We start from the raw sequence: 19,731 nt of genomic DNA on the forward strand, positions 1-19,731 counted from the left end.
CATTAAAATATTTTATTACAATACAGACACTTGGGCTCAAAATTAATACAAATTAAGATAAAATATTTACAAGGTAATGTGTACAGTGTAGCTGTTTGAACAGCATAAACAAGAGAACATCTGAAAAACCACATTCCTTTAGCATTAAGTAACAGAGAGAGCAGACCCCCAGCTCGTTCAAGAAGAACATGCATCCATTGGCAAAGGCTTTCTGAAGAATGAAAGACTTTGGAACAAGATTTGTAAAGTTAAGGGGAAAAAGATTTACTTTATAGAAAGAAAAATCTGGAGGAAGAAGAGGAAAAAAACATTACTTCATTCTGCTGCTCTGTGCTATTCTTAGATCACTGTCATTAGTTCTTCCCAAAACTTACACACCCCAGGCAAACGAATGGGTTTTTTAGTAACTTGCTGTAATACTGCCACCAGATGCCTTTTAGATGCAATAAAAACAACCCAGTGAATTACAGAAGAGTTTAACCACTTTTTTAATAGAAAAGTGTTCACTTACAATGTTTCTTTCAACAAATTTTTAATGGATGAAACATAATTCTGTTAGAAGAAAATATGTGCTCACTCCCACTTTCCTCAGAGTGCTCTTCTGGTCTGCCACTCCTACACCATTATAAAATCAGTAGTCGCCAGGGATTTGTTATATATACACCACCTATTTGTAAAAATGTGCAGGTCATTTCTCTAGTTGCTGAGGGGTACTAAAAGCTTCATAAACATTAGCAGCAAAATCTTTCACTTGTTCCATCATCAACAGGTCCTGGAAGAAATGTAAAAAATAAACTTCCTTAATTAAACGCATTCCCCCCTATCCTGCCTGTGCTGTAGTACAGAATTCCTAAGAAAAACACCTGGTACTCCCACAGGCACAACACGAATTTCTTACTTTAGAAAGGTTTATGAGCAGACCTGCAAGTAAAACTAAGACAAGACAAGAAGTTTGTGCTTCTGCACAGTTCAGCAGAAGGAAGAAGTTCTAGAAAAACAGTGTATTTTTGGAAGATACAAATTGACAAAAAGTTTGTTATGGCAATTGTTTTCAATTTTTTGTAAAGCCACTGAAATGAAACAGAATTATTAAAAAGAAATATACAACCTTAATTTCAAGATTTTACTTGGGATATTGTAAATAAGGCAGATTCTTACCTGAACAAAGTGACTGGGTGTTTCACTGCATACTGAATGGATCTGTCCATTTATTATGGGAATTATCTTGGCTAAAGGAAGACTGACACTGGAAAGACTAGGAAAGAACAAAAAATATTGACTTGCTCTGACATAGATGAAGCCACTAAACTGTGATTATAGAATTCTAAGTAATTACCACTTAAAAAGGAAGAATTGTAAGACTGCAAACTAAAATTTATGGATGAAGGGTTTTTTCTCCATATCAAACCTTTCCTTTTATATAGGGAAGTACCAATTCAAATTCCAGTTCATGTTCCTATTGCACTGTTTCACACTTGCTTCTCATGCAAGAGAATTATGGTTTAGCCAGTCTTCACATGTGTGTATAAGTAGACAGGTCATAGAAGTGCCAGTCTACAATTTCACGCTATTTCAAACTAAACCAGGCTTAGACAGATAGCCAAACTAGACTTCGGGGTATTTTAAGTGATGTAAATAGTATATATTTAAATTAAAACATAACTATCTGAAAGCCAATAGTTACTAAAATAAACATACATAAATCCAGTTATCATTCAAGGTTTTAATTTTAGTATTTGAGAAATAGTATTTCAAGGATTTGAACTCAGCTTTTGGATTTGTAATGCCCTCACCACACTGCTTAAAACCAGTTAACTCGAAAACAAAAGCTATTTTTAAACAGTCTTCTAGGAGGATGTAGAAAATCCTGAATGTTACTGCATTTTATCTGCACACCAGTGAAACCTAAAGCTCCATGGGTGCTTTGGCTCCCTCTTACCTATTTACAGAGCTGTTTTGAGAAAGGTCCTTTTCAGTAGGTCTAAAAAACTCTGCCATATTGTCCAGCAGTCGACTGAATCCTCTATTTAAACATGTGCTCAAAACTGTACTGAAGTCTGGACTGAGAATAAAGAATAATAGAAAAAAAGATTTTATTTCTGGGTTTTATTTTTTTTAAACTAACAAGCCCTGCAAGTATTCAGTGCTACAGGTGTGCCTCCCCTCAGAGGTGATGTGTGAGCCAGACAAATGCCACTAGCACTGCCACCTCATTAAACACCAGCTCCCTCAACAACCTGAACTCTACCCTAAGATTACTAAAACGCAGATAAACCTAAAGCATTCCTCACTTCTATTTCTTATTAAGTAATAACATAGAAGGGACTGATCCTAAAAGTGCCCCCCATCCCTGGCAATGGTAATAGCTTTACCATTGGTAATACCAATACCTTATAAATGGTAAGAATAGTTTGACACTTGTCTCATTTCCCTCATATCCTACCTTTATTATAAAAGCCTCATTTTTACCAGCTCTCTGGTAAAAGGGCACATACAACCACCCTCAAAACCATGCATTAAAAATAAATTCCAATAAGCCAATACCGGTGTTCACTTTATTAAAGCAAGTAAATCCAATAAAATTACTCTCCATTTACCCTGCTTTAGCAGAAGAGAAGTACTTCTCTGTTCCTACATAACTACAGAGCATGTGAGGAAGAGAGAATAGGTCTGACTGTCAAGGACATCCTGGGTATCTTGTTAAGGCAGCATTATTTCTTAAAAAGTTTCAGAGCTCATGAATTTTGAAAATCCCAACCTACAACTGATAAATACAAAAAATTTAATTCAGAATGGCCACATTTCTCAAATGAAAAGTTGTCAGCTTTTTATATGCAAGTAATTGTCTTACATAAATAAGTTTTCAGGAGGAGTTTAATGTGAATACTGAATATTTCTCTATACCTTTCTAGCATATCTCTAGTTTCATTCAGTAATTTAATTGTAGCAATGTCTCTTTCTGTGAGTCCACAGGCCTAGAGAAACCAAAGACAGATATTATTTAGTAAGTGCCATCAGCAACTGTAAGAGCAGAAATAGAAAAGTTGAGTATCACGGAATTAAGTCAAGATGTACAAGTGATATATAAAAGAAAATACTGTTGTAAATCAGATTCTCTATAATTTGTGTTTTAAATGGTCACTGTAGGATTTTTTTTTTAACTAAAAACCAATACTAGCAGGAATACCAAACTATTTGAGCAAGTCATCTTTCCAATTCTGACCTTCAATACTGAATTAAATGCAGCATATCAGCTTAAGTTAAAGGAATAAGTGCATGTAGTCACATGCTGAAGCTCAGGTTTCCTCATTATACCAGTGTAATACCAACTGAAGAATGAGTTTTCTCCAGCCTGTGGTGTGGATGGAGACAAACACCTTCACAAAATTAAGAAATTAATGTTACAGCTGAGATTAGATACACTTTTCTCTTGACTCCTGTTCCTTTTTCAGCCCAAAGCATCAAAGGACTCCAGCACACCATTCTCTTGTGCACGAGCCAAGATGCTCCAACACTCCGTGAACTTCGCTGGTACTCAAGTGCAGGTGATACAATTTAGCTTAGGGCTGAGCTAAGCTGTGCTGTGTCACAGCTTCTGTCATGGGCTAAAGGCATTAACTGGGCTGCATTTCTGAGCACAAAGCTGACATTCTGAGGGTGACACTTGTTTTCTGTCAAATCTGAAGAAAATACAACTGTGCCTAGATTAAAGAGATAAAGACACTTGATTTATGACGGAAGAGGCTTTGCCATTTATTAAAGACACAGATGCCATGGTCACTAGAGGACTGTTATGCACCCTTCCTTCTCCAAAAAAAAACCCAAATAAAAATACAGAATGAAAAAAGGTAGGTGAAAGGAACTGAATCAAGTACCTGGCTAGCCAAGGGGTTTTCTTCATCTGGCATCAGATAATGACATAAGGGAGAGTACGATGCAATCTGATCCAAATCTTTATGTTCCACTACTTCCCTGATATCCTTAAGTTTCTGTTCCAGCTCCAGAAGAGACAGGGTCTGCTTAAGGGAAATACTGGAAAGGAAAAAGACTACAGTACTGATTGCAAAATGAGTAACGCTGCTTTCTCCTTCTACCAAGAACATGTTTGTCGCCATCTCCGGCGGCTTGTCGGTGCTGGAGAGTGAGGTGCCGCCACCTTCCTAAGAGCACCTCCTTAGCAAAGCGCTTGGCAGGAGCACCATGCACTCACACACGCATGGATAGCTCCAGAAAATGGGTTGACGACAAAGAGCTGGGAAGGGACTTTGTATGGGGTTCCACGGGAGGAGTTTAATGCAGCCACCCTCATGAAGGGTTCCAGGGACAAAGAACACGGGAAGGTCCAGGTTTATAAACGGGAGCAGGGAGAGCATCAGGGACCAACGGTCTGAGGGCACAGGGGCAGTACACAGGCAGGACCGGGGAATGGGAGCCAATGGGAAAGTCTGAGGGAGTGCTGATGGGGCAAGGGCCAATGGGGGAAACCTGGGTGGAGAACCTTCTAGGGCATGGGACACAAAAGGCACAAAGGGGCAGGGAGGCGAACGGGCCAACCAGGGAAGCAGAACTGGGGTACATTAACATACCAAAGCAGAGCATCTTGGGGAAGCCTTTTCTGTCACCCTAACCTGGGGAGGTTCTTTGATACTAGGGACTGTCCCACCAGTGGACTCTCTTTGTCCCTTGTACCACAGGCTCACCGGCTGCCATACATGTTCACAAGTAACAAGATTCCAATCAGCTACATGGATTTGCACTGGCAGACAGCTTGCTACAATAAAAGCATCGTTTTGAAAAAGTCAATGTGCCTGCTTTCCCCACCCAGTTCTAATAAAACTGTTTTGGGAACAGTCATCACAATAAAACTTAAAAGCTAGCCACAGAGAAATACAGGCTCTTACCTTCCAAAAACTTTATGCACAGCTTGTTTAACAATAGTTATCAACTCAGTCAGTCCTAAAAGGAAGAAAGTAAAAATTATTCTAATGATTTGTTCAAGTCTCAAAAAAAGAATTTTGTAAGTGTAGTTAGCTCATAATAAGCACCATACCATCTCCTAAAAGGTGCTGAATGCTTGATAAATATTGCTGCTGAACTTCAGGGGGAGCTAGTGGTGTCTGTGGAGGAAAAAAAAAACCCAACAGTTATGTAACATGTCAACAGTAGAGAACAATGCAAAAATAATTTCAAAAATCATTTCCTTAATCTTTGTAATACTCTTCAGCAAAAACATTCCCCCACTCTCTTCAACTCTGTACTGACTCTTCTTGCCTGTCAACCCCCAGGTCTGTCCTAAGTCCTTTGGCATTCTTTTCTTCAAACCTATACAGATCTCTCATCTTCAGTGGCTCAGAAAAATCTTTCACTTTTCATTCATATACAGGAAAGTCTCTTAAAAACCTGCATTGCAGGTGAAACTAGACCCTCCACCACCCCAGAAATTAAATCTAGTGGATTAGTTATTTATGCTGAAACCTAACAAAAGCTTATCGGACAGAAAAGAAGCTTCCAGAAACCAAGACAGGATTCCAGTTTGTCCCAATGGAATGCTTCAGAGTTGACCCTGTCAACCCACTTCTCTATTGAGAAACTAACAGAAAGGAAACATGTTTCTAGTCCAAACTCATCTTGCCCTTCTAAAACAGCTTTTTCAGGTTTTACAAAATGAAGCATGACCTCAGTCAACTCTGGCCTTCCTAATGAAAGCTTTTCTCCATCCTGCCTTGACATGCTGCTGTTCCTTGACTCTCAGCAGGAGCTATCACGGGGGGCAGATAAGAACTAATCAGCTTGTATCCATTATTTTTAGATATGCCATCCAGCAATTTGCAGGTCCCACTCCCTACAACAGGTACTTCCTTACAGTGGGATTAATCTATTTTTATTGAGCAGTGATACACCACATCAACAAAATACAGGTCTTCCACCTTGCTTGCCCCCACCAACAGACATTTAGATAGATGGCCTTTTGGAGTTAAACCAAATAGCCAAAATTTCAAAGACAACGTTTTTCTTCTTTAATCTCAGAAAAATTTAACTGGAGGAATTAATGTATGTACTAGGAAGACCTAATAATACATATACTTTTGCTTACATATTCACACAGATCATTCACACAATATTACCATTTCACAAAAAATTAAAGCAAAGAAATAATTTCATGTTCAGATAGAAAGAAGCCTTTTTCAAGCAAGACAAATGCAGACAAAAGGTATTCTTCAATATTGCAGGTATTCAGGTAAGCAACAGTATCACCACATCATCCAAATTTAGATCCTGTCAAAGGACATCAATATATCATACTGCCAGTAATACTTGCATGTACCCCACTCTTGTAAGCACCCTTGGTTTCATTCCAATACTCCTAAGCTATGCCCTTTTTATCTCACCAAATAATCCTTTCCCTTCCAAGGAAGTGCAAGTGCTACCTCTGAAACAAAACAAGACCCTTACTGTGCCGTTCTTGCCAAGCGCGGCGTTATCCAGGTAGATGTAACCGCCGATGATGTTTAACTGGACCCGCAAGAGAACCACCAGCATACAGGTGCTGTACACAGCGACAATACTTCGTGTGAAACCTTGGAAAGACAGAACAGAGTAACTGCAAAGTCAGGGAAATGGGGATGAGTCAAGGGAGAGAGTGCTCTCCAAGACTCACAAGTGCTGATGACTTTTAAATATGCAGTCACATTTCTCTCACTGGTTGTCATAACACGTTTTCACAACACATACCCAAGATGGTCATGAGTCTAATGTGCTGGATCTACATCTAAAGTGTCCCATTTAAAGTCCTATATTAATATTATTTTGCACATTACACAAGTTATGTTGAGAAAATAAAAATCATACAAGTTTTTCCAGAAGGAAAATGTTTAGTGTCAAAATCATCTTTCTTCATTAGGCCAGGAAATACACAGTCTATGTTAGCCCTCATCATGCAATTCGGACCCAACTGCATCTTGTCAAAAAAGTTACCTAAGACAGAAGCAGCTAAGATCTAAAGGAGGAAAATTAAAATGAGCATCAGCTACCAGCCAGTAGGCAATGAGGGTGTAGAGAAGAAGCATCATGAATAGATACAGAGATGGGAAGAAAGGATTCAGATCAAAAGTAGGATTTGTAAAGGTGTTATGAAAAGGAGAAAAAACCAAAAGTAGTATTTCACTGCATAGTTATCTGAGTTTACTTTTTCCTTCTCTTCCGCTGCTTCCATCAGCCAATAAATACAAAGATGATGCAAAGGTTTCACGACCACTGCTGTAGCGGTTCTCTCCAACAGGTTCAAAAAAAGGGAACTGCTGGCCATGTAAGGGCTGGCCTACATTTCTGATTGAATTTCTACTACATCCAGCACAGAATTTCTGAAACTAGTTTCATTTTATTGCAATGGCACAGAAAGGTCTCACAAAGTTTCACTGAGTAGAGTAGCAGGAAGGCAAATGAAATTCTTCACCTTCGTCTCTGAGCTTCTAACTTCCCATGGGGCTAAGAAAAGTTCCTTCATGAAAAGCCTTTGGGGGTGCAGGGGCAGGGAGGAGGTTTGCCATGTGTGTTACACTATCTTCATATCTACTGAAACAACCCAGTGTAAAGTTGTTTTAAATGGTGTAAAAGACATTTTAAATCTAAGCTAAATAATTATGCAGATGTAATCTTTCATTTCCACTTACTTATTATCTTTAAATCCTCCCATATTTCTAACTTGTTTGCTGGCCTGTGGGAAAAATAAATGGAAATATTAAGAATTATATTTTACTTGGAAATTAACAAGTATGTTAAATGACACAGCAGTGCTCTAAGGCGAGCTTATTTAGCTACCATAATTATTCAAATAATATCCAGGTCTATATCTCGTTCAAGAAAGGCCTTGTTCAAGAAAGCAGTATATAAACAACACACTATAAAGGCACGGAAAAGATATTCAAACCTTGATCTAGAAATGTAGCATTTAGTGATGTCAATTACACACTTACATGATCAGTTCTGAGTTACTACAGTATGCAGTCAGAAAAAGCCACTGATGGTATAAACTGGTCTTTTCTGGGGCCTTGACTCTCTATGTACTTAATGTAGACTCAGTCCAGCAGGACTTCCTGTGTATAATAAATGCAGGATCAGAATTTCTATTTCCTACTTTCTTGCAAGAATTACCATTGCCTGACGTGTTTAAAGTTTATATTTGATCATCAAAAACCAAAGAGATCACAACCATCTGTGGAAAGGAAGTCTTGCACCGTCCACACCAATACATGTTGATCTTTTCTCTTTTGTTGAGGTGTGTTCACTTCTTTGACCTGACCAGTTCCTAGAAGTTTATGTTCTGCAGTCAACAACGCAAGACTGTCAATTGCATAGATACACCTGCCTGAAGTACACTGCATATTTATAACTACTATCCAGAGGTAATCATAGCAACACAGCAGCAGTAGCAGGAATAAGAGCAAGCTAACATCCAAAATTTTCACCAGCCATTCTCACCTGTTAAGCACTGTCAGTAAAGAATGGCTACAGTTTGTCTATTGTGGAAGACATACATTGTAAAAGTCATTTAGGGAAACCTTTGCTAATTTCTCAGGATCAGAATTAACACTTAAATATTTAGAGCCAAGAGTTCAAATTAACCTATACTTTACAGTAACCTAGTTCACCAAAAAAACTCCCAAACCCCAGCACTTCTCACTAGAAATCATTTCTCTTTACAGGCACAACAGGTGCACTTTGGCAGTAGTTTGAACATTCTATCACTTACACAAAGAATTTTTAAGTTCACCACTATCAAATAATGTGAATAAACTATTATCTACAACTCTAAAAATTAGAGAGATTAAATAAACAATAGCTGAAAGAGATACAAGGACCCACGGCAAACACAAAACCAATTTGCACGCTTTTCACAAGCTACTCTGTGCAGGTTTTTAAAGCTTTGCTAAAGCAAAACAAAGGAAGGACTTCGTAAAAAATACTGTAGTATTTCTATACATAAAACATATAATGGGACTCAAAGCTATAGTTGTTACTTATCAGGGGTAAGTTCTCCATGCAGAATGAAGAGAGACAGAGAAGCCAATACATCATCAGCCAACTACACTTGCACATTTTACATCAAAACATTTCCTAGAGCTCATGCTTACGGAGCTTCTCCTTACAGGGTAAGGCAGCAGCCAGATAGCAGTTGAAGCCTGCAAATATTAAGCCTAACAGTATAAATTATTTGTTCAGTCTTCATCTCCTGCAATTTACTAAGACTCAGCTGCTACTAAAAACTCAACTTTTACTTCATGTTTATTTATTTGGAAGGCCATTACTTGCTACGAAAGCAAAGGACAATGCAAACAGAAACCAGAGGTTTGGAATAAAGCTAAGTGCTGAAGAGGTGGTAGATGAGCAACATCTGCAAGGCTGCAGAAGCAGGGACTTCACCTTATCTTATCCAATCACTGGGCTCTAAAAAGAGGAGGACAGACCGAGCAAGAGTATCTGTGGTCTTGGATGCTGTTCCCTCTTCAAAAATTTCTCTAGAAGCCAGAAGACTTCAGCCTCCTTACATCCCTGGCCACCCCAAATTTAAGGAATTGAATGGATTTTAAGTTAAAGATTATTACCTACCTGTAATATATGATAATATAGATCCATAACATGTTAAGCCACACCACAGATTATGTGAGAAAAATAATACATCTTCAGGGACATTAAGAAAGGTAAATCTCTACATCTGCTCTTTTGTATATTCAACAACAACAGCACTTAAAGGTCTGGAGACATTTGACTGATCTTCTCAAATGGAAGTGGAAAGCAAAGAAATCTATACCTCCATGCGTAGCAGAGCTTCTTCAAAGAATCACTTCAAAGTGGAGTGAGCTTTGATGGCTGATTCCATTATCTGTACCTTCACAACCCCCTCCCTACATTTCAGTTCAAAACTTTCAAGCATCCAGTTAAAACTTTCTCAGTGTAAGCCAAAATAAGAAGCATTAAGACACAAATTCCACTGTAAGATACACTCTAAATGGTCATCCATGCTTACCGAATGTTGATATAACAAGCATTAAAAAAAAATTCTGTTTTCATAAGTGCATACCAATAACAAGAAAAAAGCTTAATCTCTATTTTCACTAGGATTGTGGGAATTCAGAGGTGCATCATTGTATCCTGTGACTGTTTCAACTGGTCAAAAAAGTTAGACATAGCAGGTGTATTTTGATAAAAGAATGCTTACTACAGAGAACAAACTAAGGTATCATATGTCTTCACCACTGAACAAAGGATTACAAACTGTTGCAGACTACTTGCTGCACAGTTCTGATGACATATGTGGTGATCCACAAGCTCTTTTGTTCATTCAGTTTAATTTTTTCATTGAATAAGACTTCTATTATGATAAATACATTTATATCATTAGAATTGACCTTTCCCAATTCCTCATTGTTTGGGGTAAATACTATTCAGTAACAGTTGCAAATCCTCAGATAGTTTATTACAAAAACATCATTCAGGCTGCAATTCCCCCTTTAAATCACGCTGCTCTGCTGTGGAAGTTTTTGGACTGAAAAAAACAGTGACTGAATACGTAACCTATTAAATGCTGGACAGCTGAAGTTATAGGTGTATAAATAAACTAGTGGGAGGTAAACTAGAAAGACAGTCTAGAGTGAGTCAGAAATCCTGTGTTAACTGCCTACATAATACTTTTACTCTGTGCCATATGCCAAGCAATTTACATTTAAGGTACGCCATTATGCACTTTACGTATTTAAAAATAGGCTATTTGTTCCTGCAGTTGTAAGGAATTCCAAGATGTTTTCTGACAGGGAAGCGTTTCTGTTAATGTATGACATGTCCCTATTAGTTCTACTTCAAAAATAAAATTTAAAAAATTACTTCTCATCACTTACATGCCTTTTCAATCTCATCTTGGATACTTTCCACTACTACTCATGTCTGAACTTGGTAAGATTACATAAACATTTTTACAAACACAACATCAACAACTCACACAAAATATTCTGTTCTGTTTAGAGGACTAGATCCTCTAAGTACTTTTATCTACCTATCTTACACCCACTTCAACAAAAAACATGGCTCTCACTGCAGCACCTTAAAGGAGGTATTATTTCCTGTAATTTTTGGAAAATGCCAGCCATACCTATCAAAATACAACTAACATGACAAAATATTTACATAGTGATTTCAAAATACCTTAAGACTAATGAGTCAATGGGACACTGAACCAAAATTCTGCATGTTCTCTACATTATATAATTTGAAAAAAACTTGTCATCAAAACAAGTGGAGTTCAATGCATTTAAAACAGTCTTACCTATTTTTAAGAAGAGATGTGAGACTCTCAGAGTTTAACTGATGCATTAAGGCATCCTTCAATGTTGGGAGCATTGACAGTACTGTTATTAAAAGAAGAAAACCGAACAACAAAACCTGTCAACATCAACAAGAAAAACCCCATCATAAACCCATCCTCAGCTCACACTGAACAGGTGCTATAGGATGTACATCCCATTGCTCAACAAGCAAAACTGGGAGAACAAGTGAAATAGGAAATCCCAGGAGTACTCAGAAGTGCAGTAACCTGTGTCCCTCTCACAAGCTGGGGCACAATGCTGCTCTTACATGGCCATGTGGTTTTACTGGCTCGAGATGCAAATGTGTACTCACATCCTGCATATACATGCCTCCAACTCCCCAGAAAAAAATTGGCTGAAAACCTACACTGCTGCATTTCTCCCAGTGAGAAGAAAAAGATCTGAGGTTTATTTTGTCTGATGAGAACTGGAGGAAGGTATGTTCTAAATGAGAGAAAGCTAGTGGGAAAAAATGCTTTACTTTCAGAACAATGTCTGATCGGCTGTTACATGATGGAACAGGAAATAAAAAACATGATAAATAATAAGAACAAAGTATGAAAAATCTTGTCAGGAATGCATGCTGCCAAACACAAGATACTTTGTACAAAGAACGGCAAACAAAAACTTAGTCCTTGCAGCAAGATCACTCCCAGCAGTACAAAATGGAGAAGATGAAAATTAAATACCAATCGTTCAGGGTAAACAGGTTGAACTTACAGCCACCCAAGAAGCCATTACAAATTTCAACAGAAAAAGAAAATGCTGCCTAATTTGTTTAATAAAAATAGTTTTGAATGGCCTGTATTTACAATGGCAAGGAATTTTTTAAAACTCTTCTCTGTCATCTCCTTTCCAAAAATCTTAAGACTGGTGCTGTAAGTACTTTCACTTTCTGCTCTCCGGCTAGTAAGGTACCTTCTAACTGAGTAGGAAACTGATGGGCTGATGTGCTTCTTATTAAAAATTACCCAGCAAGTTCTCCATGTTGCTTACTAACAATGTGCTAAAATGAATAAAACAATCCTGCTGTAAATTCAGTATTGTTTGAATCTGAGTGCTATTTCAGACCTCAACACCACATGCAGATTAACGCAAAAGGATCCTGAAGTGACAAAAAAATTGTAACCTGCATGTGTACTTGTATGTGTATTGATGTGTAAGAGTTCAGATGTCCCCTAAGATCCCTTTAATCCTCTACTCTTCAGACTCTCTTTATTTGCAAAACAACTCTATTTATGCACCAGTATTTAATTAAGATTTTGAATTTACCTACATTTCTTATTCCTCTTCCATCCTGACAATATGTAGCATAAATCCCTGAACACCTCCCCCTTTTTGAGAACAGTAGCTTTTTCCTTATCTTACCTGTCATATTGCACGTCCTCTGATTACTTTCAAAATGGTACTGCCTTCGTGCTTGGGCGATGTACTCAGCTGCCTCTCGTTCTTGGATTTCTCTGATTTTCTTCTGCCCATATTTTCCCAGTAAATAGACTCCTACAGAGAAATATCCATATTAGAAGGTGCTTTTAAAAAGTGAGAAAGGTCCCTTAACCCTTTTTCTTCGATTTTAAAGCATAAGGGTGCATAGTGGGGTTTTTTTTTGGATATGAGGGTCTTGAGTATTTTAATAATTATTGACAAAGAAATACTCAGAAAGAATGTTTTCAAAATTAATTAAAATGTCAAGGCTAATGACTTGAATCAGAAGAAACTTTCCTGATAGAGGTATCTTGCCATTCACAGAGGACATTTTTGGTACTACTGCAATGTGAACAACTAGTACAGAAGAGACTGAAACGAAAAAGAGAAACAATGTAGGGTAAGAAAAACAAAGAATAGAGAAAACAAACAGAAATGCATAAGCCTAGAGATGGATGAAAAATTGAATTTTTTAAAAGATATATTTCTAAAATTAGCAGAAGTTAGAGATAAAACTCAAGTACTAAAGATCATGTAAGAGAAAAATCTTATAGATCAACACTTCCTTCATTTGGTCTTGAAACTTCTGTAGGAAGAACCTTAGCTTCAAGGGGGCTTGACTGTGGCTCCTCTTTTTTTACCACACCTGGTTCCTACTTTCCAGCCACACTCTTCTTCTCTTGAGAGTCTGACCATCCCTCTTCGCCCTCATTATGAATCTTTGTTTCCATAAAGACAGACCAAAAATTTTTGCTTTGCATTTTCACCTCTTCCAACCTACATCCCTCTGCAGTTTCCCCCAACCGCCTGTCCCACATCACCACGGGTTCAGATATCTATCCAGGCTGCCCACAGCCCTCTTCCCATCTTTCCTCATCTCTGCTCCCTTTTCTAAGCCATTCCTCAAGACACCACTACACCTTCTAGGCTTATCCTCAGCACCTTTGCCCACTCTAAGTTGCTTTCCATTAATTTCTCCCCCTCCACCTGGGCCTTCTTATAGCACCTCCCGTGTGTCAGGTTCATCTGCTGCCTCCCATATGCACTGGCAGCAGCAGTTACCTACTTAGGTGTGCAACAAGCACTTCCTATGCTCTCTCATGAAAGGTTTGGAGAGGGGATGGAGACAAGGGAGGAACAAACCCATGCAAAAAGACTATTGTACAAGTTAATAATCTTTTCTCTGTGTGGACTAATACTCTGATTACTGAAACTCATCTACAGAGAGCCAGCTCCAAATCTGTCAGGTCAATAATGGCACACAGAAGAAATCTGAATAACAAATCAAGTATTTTTAAATTTTTTTCCTCAAAGTACTTTCTGAAGTTGTAAACACACAAAGTTTTCTTCAAAGTTCAATTTTCACATTTAGAAGTCAGTATTTGAACAAATGAGGCATTTAACAGTTGCTGAAAGCCGGAAGTTTCAAAATTAATTTTATAAACCAAATCTACAAAAACTAAAAAAACCCCCAAAAAACAAAAAAAACCCCAAACAAACAAAACCCATAAACAAACCCAAACCTGGCAAGATTTTGAATTCAGCTACATTTTTTAGGTTATTAAAACCTTCCAAAATATTCTCCAAAACTATCATCAGTGCTTGAAAAGGCTTGTCAACTTTGTGCTCCAATGTCCATGGTTGTAAAAAAATCCAGCTATTCATACTGGCATTATGTTTGCTCATAGGCAACTACAAGCCAGACCAGTCTGGAACAACCACAGTCACTTCCATTTCCCAAAAGCCTCATAAAACAGAAATGGGTAAATCTCTCCCTCACTTCAGCCTTTAGGCAGACTGACCATTTGCCATATGGAATATTCACTTCATTAGATGCAAACTTTAATATTATTATTATGGGCCCACATATGACAAATGTGATCTCACCATTAAATTGTTAACCAAAAATGAGACTTCACAATCAAGATTATTTTCATCTAAAATGTTACCAATTCCTGCTAAGAATATCTATTCAGAATACAACTGTCAGGTTACTTATTTTTTTCAGCTAATATACTGGAACAGAAACAATTTTTTTAGCATTAGTGATCAGTTCTTGAACACAAGGTATTTCCAATCATTTTACCCCACCACATTTTTCACATTACATTAACATATAGTCATTTGTCCAAATGACTAGTTTTGTTTACTTTTCTGCACCCCAAAATAAATCCTTTTAACTCCAGGTTTTGTGGGAGAAAAGTCATAAGTATAAAAAAATACCCTTCCTGAATGTAGACAGGACATAGCAGACATGCAAACAGTTCAAGAAGAATCATGTGCATGCCCTGGAGTGATGTACTGGAGCAGCAGCTTTGAGATTGAGACAGCTAATTGCTTAACACTTGATTGTTAAAGCTGTGTGCCTACGCTGTACTAAGAGCTGCCGTGCCCGGTGAGGGCACAGCAGGGCAGCAGCAGTCACCCAGGTTTAACAAGGAGTCTCCAGAAAAAAACACTTGTCCAAAACAATGCAACACCAGCTCCTAAGTCTCATTTTTCCCTCCCTTCCCTGAACTAAGCTATAACTTTGACCCACTGTTAACAGATGTTGCTTAATCCAGGATTATCCTCTTCTCTGGAATGCGATGCATTAGTTAACCAAGGTAAAAGCCGCACCACCCACCCACCCGCCTTAGCAAACCCACCAAACAACAGCAATCTTGAGGTTTGGTTGTCAGCAGCAGACTATCTGTGTTACCAACTGCTTGGCTTGTAAGTGCCTCTAAGTCGCCTGGAGGATGCAGCACTTCACTTGTGAAATTCAAGTCTCAGTTGTGACAGTGAACTTCTGCCCACTACGCTCGTTTCTGACAACAGCAGCAGAGCCTCTGCAAGACTCTGGCTTATGAGACATGTCAAGGAGCTGCCAACCGGGGGGTTGGCTTGCATGGGTGTTTGCATTTTTCTTTAGGACAACCATGTGTATCTATATTAGTATGTTGCATTAATTCTGAGGACTTGACAATAATACAGACTTCTTCTAAGAAGTCCAGAATGAATGCATCACACAAAAACATCATCACATGGAGCTGGAGGCAGGACCAGAGAAAGCCACATCCAAAAACTGCCATGATGTCAAGTCAGCTAACAAACCTGTAAAAAACTAAGCTGGTATTTTGAAAGTCTCATTATAAACATGCAAAGTCAACACCAGCTTTTTGTAATAACTAATATAACTTAATTTTACCTCTCAGTATGGGATAGGAGGTCTGCAAAAAGCTGCAGCAGCAAGATTTACTCATGCCTAATTAGCTAAACTATTGTATAGATGGAACTTCATACTAAATCTTCCCATAAGTTTCATACAAAACCAGGAATTAAGAAAATTCAGAAATAGTGAGACTGTCTATGAGATAATTCCTATGGAAGCCTTTTTCTATCTTTATCAAAATGGGAACTATACAAAATGCTACAGTCTCAACACATCTGATTTGGAGGAGTCAGAAAAAGATGAGTGATAAAAACAAGGATTACATCAGCTGATATCAGATCCTTCAAGTACAGGAACCTCAGTAAGGATCTCAAACTACAATTCATACTGTGTTACAATTGATCTAGAAAGAGAAACGTATTTACATTTGTACGGGCTGTCTGTGCTGGATTTGGCTGGGATTGAGTTTTCTTCATAGTAGCTGGGAACAGTGTTGCTAATAGAGAGATATTTTTCTAATTGCTGAGCAAAGTACACAAAGTCAAGGCCTTTTCTGCCTATCACACCACCCCACCAGCAAGGAGGCTGGGGGTCACAAGGAGTTGGGAGGAAAGACAGCCAGGACAGCTGATCCCAAAAGATCCAAGGGACATGTCACGTCATAGGATGTCATGGTTAGCAGGAAAATTTGGGGCGCAAATGGGGAGAGGGGGTGCACTGCTCAGGGACTGCTGGGCATCAGTGAGGCCTGATTCTCCTCCTCATCCCACCAGGGAGGGATGAGTGTGTCTGTGTGTCTATGTGTGTGTGAGGAAAAGGCTCTGTGGTGCTTTAGTTGCTGGCTGGGGAGTGCCCTGGGGTCTACAGCACCCATATCCTGTGGAAGCAACACTTTGATTTGAGATAAATATGCTCTAATTTGTCTCCATACCCCTCTTTGGCTGTAGCACTGTACAGTCTCTTCCCACCTTAATGTAAGTAATGGAAGAAGTTTACAAAGTCTGCAGGCTCTTACATGTTCAATCTAGTAGCCTCCAACAGGTAGGATATTTCTCACATCACACAGTTTATGGCTTCCCATAAAAGGAAGGGCTCAGCCCTCTCCCTTTCCTTTCTTCACAGGTGGAATGGAGGGCTGAGCAGAAGAGTGGGATAGGTAACTAGGAGGCATCAGGTTTTCAGGAAACCTCTTTTACAGCCCTAAGTAACCTCAGCCCTCACTGCCACACTTACCTCAGGAAAACAGAAGGGAAATTTTCAGTTTTAAGAATTTTATTATGTAGAAATTGTGCTGACACACAGAAGCCTGCATCCTTCCAGGACACGGACAGCTCCGTAAGTTGTGGTTTGTCCTCATGTTCAAGCAAGCCATGCATCAAGTGACATACAAGCCATACAACTGTCCCATTATGGTTGAAAACCATCTTTAAAACATTCCGGCACTGAAGCCTTATTCTCTTGGCAACACTGAGTCCCATCAGAACATACTTAATGCCCCTGTGCTTATTCACAAACCAAGCCAACTTTCTCTGCTAAGCAGAGAGATTTCTGAACTGAAATGCTTTTTCTGCAAGCCAAAGGTTGCAACAGATGAAATTCAGAAATAACTAATGCACCACTGAAATCAGAACCATACATTGCAGACACACCCTGAGCTCGATCTTCCACTGCAGCAACAGAATTTCAATGGTGAATCATTTTGCAATATCTACTGAAATCTACCTTGAATGCTGAGCACAGAGATAAAAAACTACTTTAAACAAACTGTCCAATAAACACGTGAACCTCAGGTGTCCTTGTGGCTTCATCATGCTCTCTCTCTCTACTTTACATATTTTTAGAGGGTTTGATCCTAGACCACTAGATCTTGCTTGCTTGCTTGAAGAGATTTAAGTATTTTCAGTATGCAACTTATTATATATTGTTAAAGAAACAAGTTCTAAAGAAAGTGTTTGTACAGGGTCTTTGCCAAGGTGAGGCCTTCTCAATCCTGCCCTGTGGTTAAAGGGAAGTTACATATATTTTTTCAGTTGTTTTTTCCCTCAATTTGAGCTCTTATTTTTTGAGATTTCTATCTTCATAAGCAGTAAAATCTGTTGTAGTGTTGGGATTGAGAGAAATTGCACGTACAATAACAGTCACTGATAACACACATGGAATCCACTTCAGTAAACAGAGGAAAAGCTACCAACCAACTCTGATTTTGGTGCTGTAATTCTTCAGTAACACAACACTGATACAACACTGTATCAGTAATAATGTAGAAACTCCTGTACTGTCCAATGAATCATTAAATATTCACATTAAGCTCTGACCATGTGCCAGTTAAGGACTTAAAATCATTAAATCTTGTGATGTCCCATTTTCCTTGTTATACCCTCCTTCCCAGAAAATGCACCTGCAGCTCTTAAAAAACCACCAGAGAATGTAGATTCCAGACTCTGCAACTAAATCAGCAGATTTGGATGCTTTCCTTAAATCATTCAGCCACTTCCAAATATTCTGTCTTCAGGTAAAAGCAGTGTGTAAAGTTGCATTCCACCTTTCAAGATTTTGCAGTATTTTCTGGAGAGTCCACCACAGATCTCAGAGTTCTGATTCAGTGGTGGTAGCATTACCATAGCTCATGGAGTTTTTTTAAGGTCTGATCCACAACTATGTAGATGACCAAAGCACTCAAGATTCAGCTGCTGAACAACTACAAAGCAGCACTCTGCCGTAATTCACTCCATCTCCCTGGCTCCCTTAAAATACCATGGTGGAAAGTTGCCACCCGTGGCAGCTAATGATGTTTACCTGCTTGTGGAAGCCCAGATTTACTTCAGTCTCAAATACATAAAAACCAATTCTCTAAGAGCCCTCAAATGCTACACAGCCTGAAGAAATGGATAATTGATCCATGCTGCAGAAAATGACAGCATAGTTAAATATTTTCAGTCAGAAGTTGAAATGCTTATTAGAGAAGGAGTATGTTGGGGTTTTTTTTTTGTTTGGTAATTCTTTAAGTGACATTATTTTAGTCCATAATTATTATTTTAAGTGCACTTCATCCAGTCAGTAGCATTTTAGTGAAAGTGACACTGAGCTGTATATAAACAACACCAATCATAAGGAAAAAACTGCAAATTCAGTTATGTTAGGTTGGTTTGCAGGCTGGCAGAAGGCTGTTTATACATGAGGAATTTAAGATTTCAGGCTATGAGGACTACTAGAGCCACAAGCTCCCATATACCTGCTTTACCACTTGGGAATTGATCCATGTTTACTCATTGGAACTGGGACAAGTGATTTTTTACTATTCCCATTTGTCCACCCACCACTCTCACACAGACAGTTGAAGGGGAAGGGGAGCATCTTCCAGGTGACAGCCTGGTGTATGTATCTGTTTGCTTAACACACAGGGCTGATAGTGAGGTGGTGAACATGACTGTGTGCTGCACTTGCAGAGTCACAAAACCTGCAGGTGAGGGGGTGAACTGGAGGAGCAGCCTGACAAGTACAGCAGTAATCATCACCCAGCCTGTTATCATGGATTAATTGGCACTCTTTGGAAAGACGCAGAAGGAATTAATGATGAAAGAATGCAGATGACACAAGAACCAAGGCAAGCCAGAAGTAAATACAATTCACCTTCACAGGGGACTTCAGCTCAATATATGACAAAACATACTACAAAAGCCTTGCAGCCCTCAGAACATTCAACTGTTCAGGCAAGTTCCAGTTCTGTGTCATTTACATCGGATGTAAGTACGTCTGATGACTGAGTGCACAAAGACATGGCTGTGCCTTTTGAGG

At 38.8% G+C, this 19,731-nt stretch overlaps 1 protein-coding gene across 1 annotated transcript in view; it reads right to left on the reverse strand.

Moving 5' to 3' along the window:
* The window catches only part of PEX3 (peroxisomal biogenesis factor 3), a 21,044-nt gene continuing 1,313 nt past the window's right edge, over positions 1–19,731 (reverse strand). Inside the window, exons 2-12 of the mRNA XM_032101981.1 lie at positions 12,726–12,857; positions 11,318–11,399; positions 7,671–7,714; positions 6,454–6,578; positions 5,051–5,117; positions 4,902–4,956; positions 3,876–4,032; positions 2,905–2,975; positions 1,940–2,062; positions 1,159–1,255; positions 1–772 (exon numbers count right to left, since the gene is read on the reverse strand). Of these exons, the coding sequence (XP_031957872.1) occupies positions 689–772; positions 1,159–1,255; positions 1,940–2,062; positions 2,905–2,975; positions 3,876–4,032; positions 4,902–4,956; positions 5,051–5,117; positions 6,454–6,578; positions 7,671–7,714; positions 11,318–11,399; positions 12,726–12,857 (1,037 nt within the window). The 3' untranslated portion in view covers positions 1–688. The remainder of the gene's footprint in view (positions 773–1,158; positions 1,256–1,939; positions 2,063–2,904; positions 2,976–3,875; positions 4,033–4,901; positions 4,957–5,050; positions 5,118–6,453; positions 6,579–7,670; positions 7,715–11,317; positions 11,400–12,725; positions 12,858–19,731) is intronic.

This window comes from Corvus moneduloides, chromosome 3 (genome assembly GCF_009650955.1).
Source record: "Corvus moneduloides isolate bCorMon1 chromosome 3, bCorMon1.pri, whole genome shotgun sequence".
Classification (NCBI taxonomy): Eukaryota; Metazoa; Chordata; class Aves; order Passeriformes; family Corvidae; genus Corvus; species Corvus moneduloides.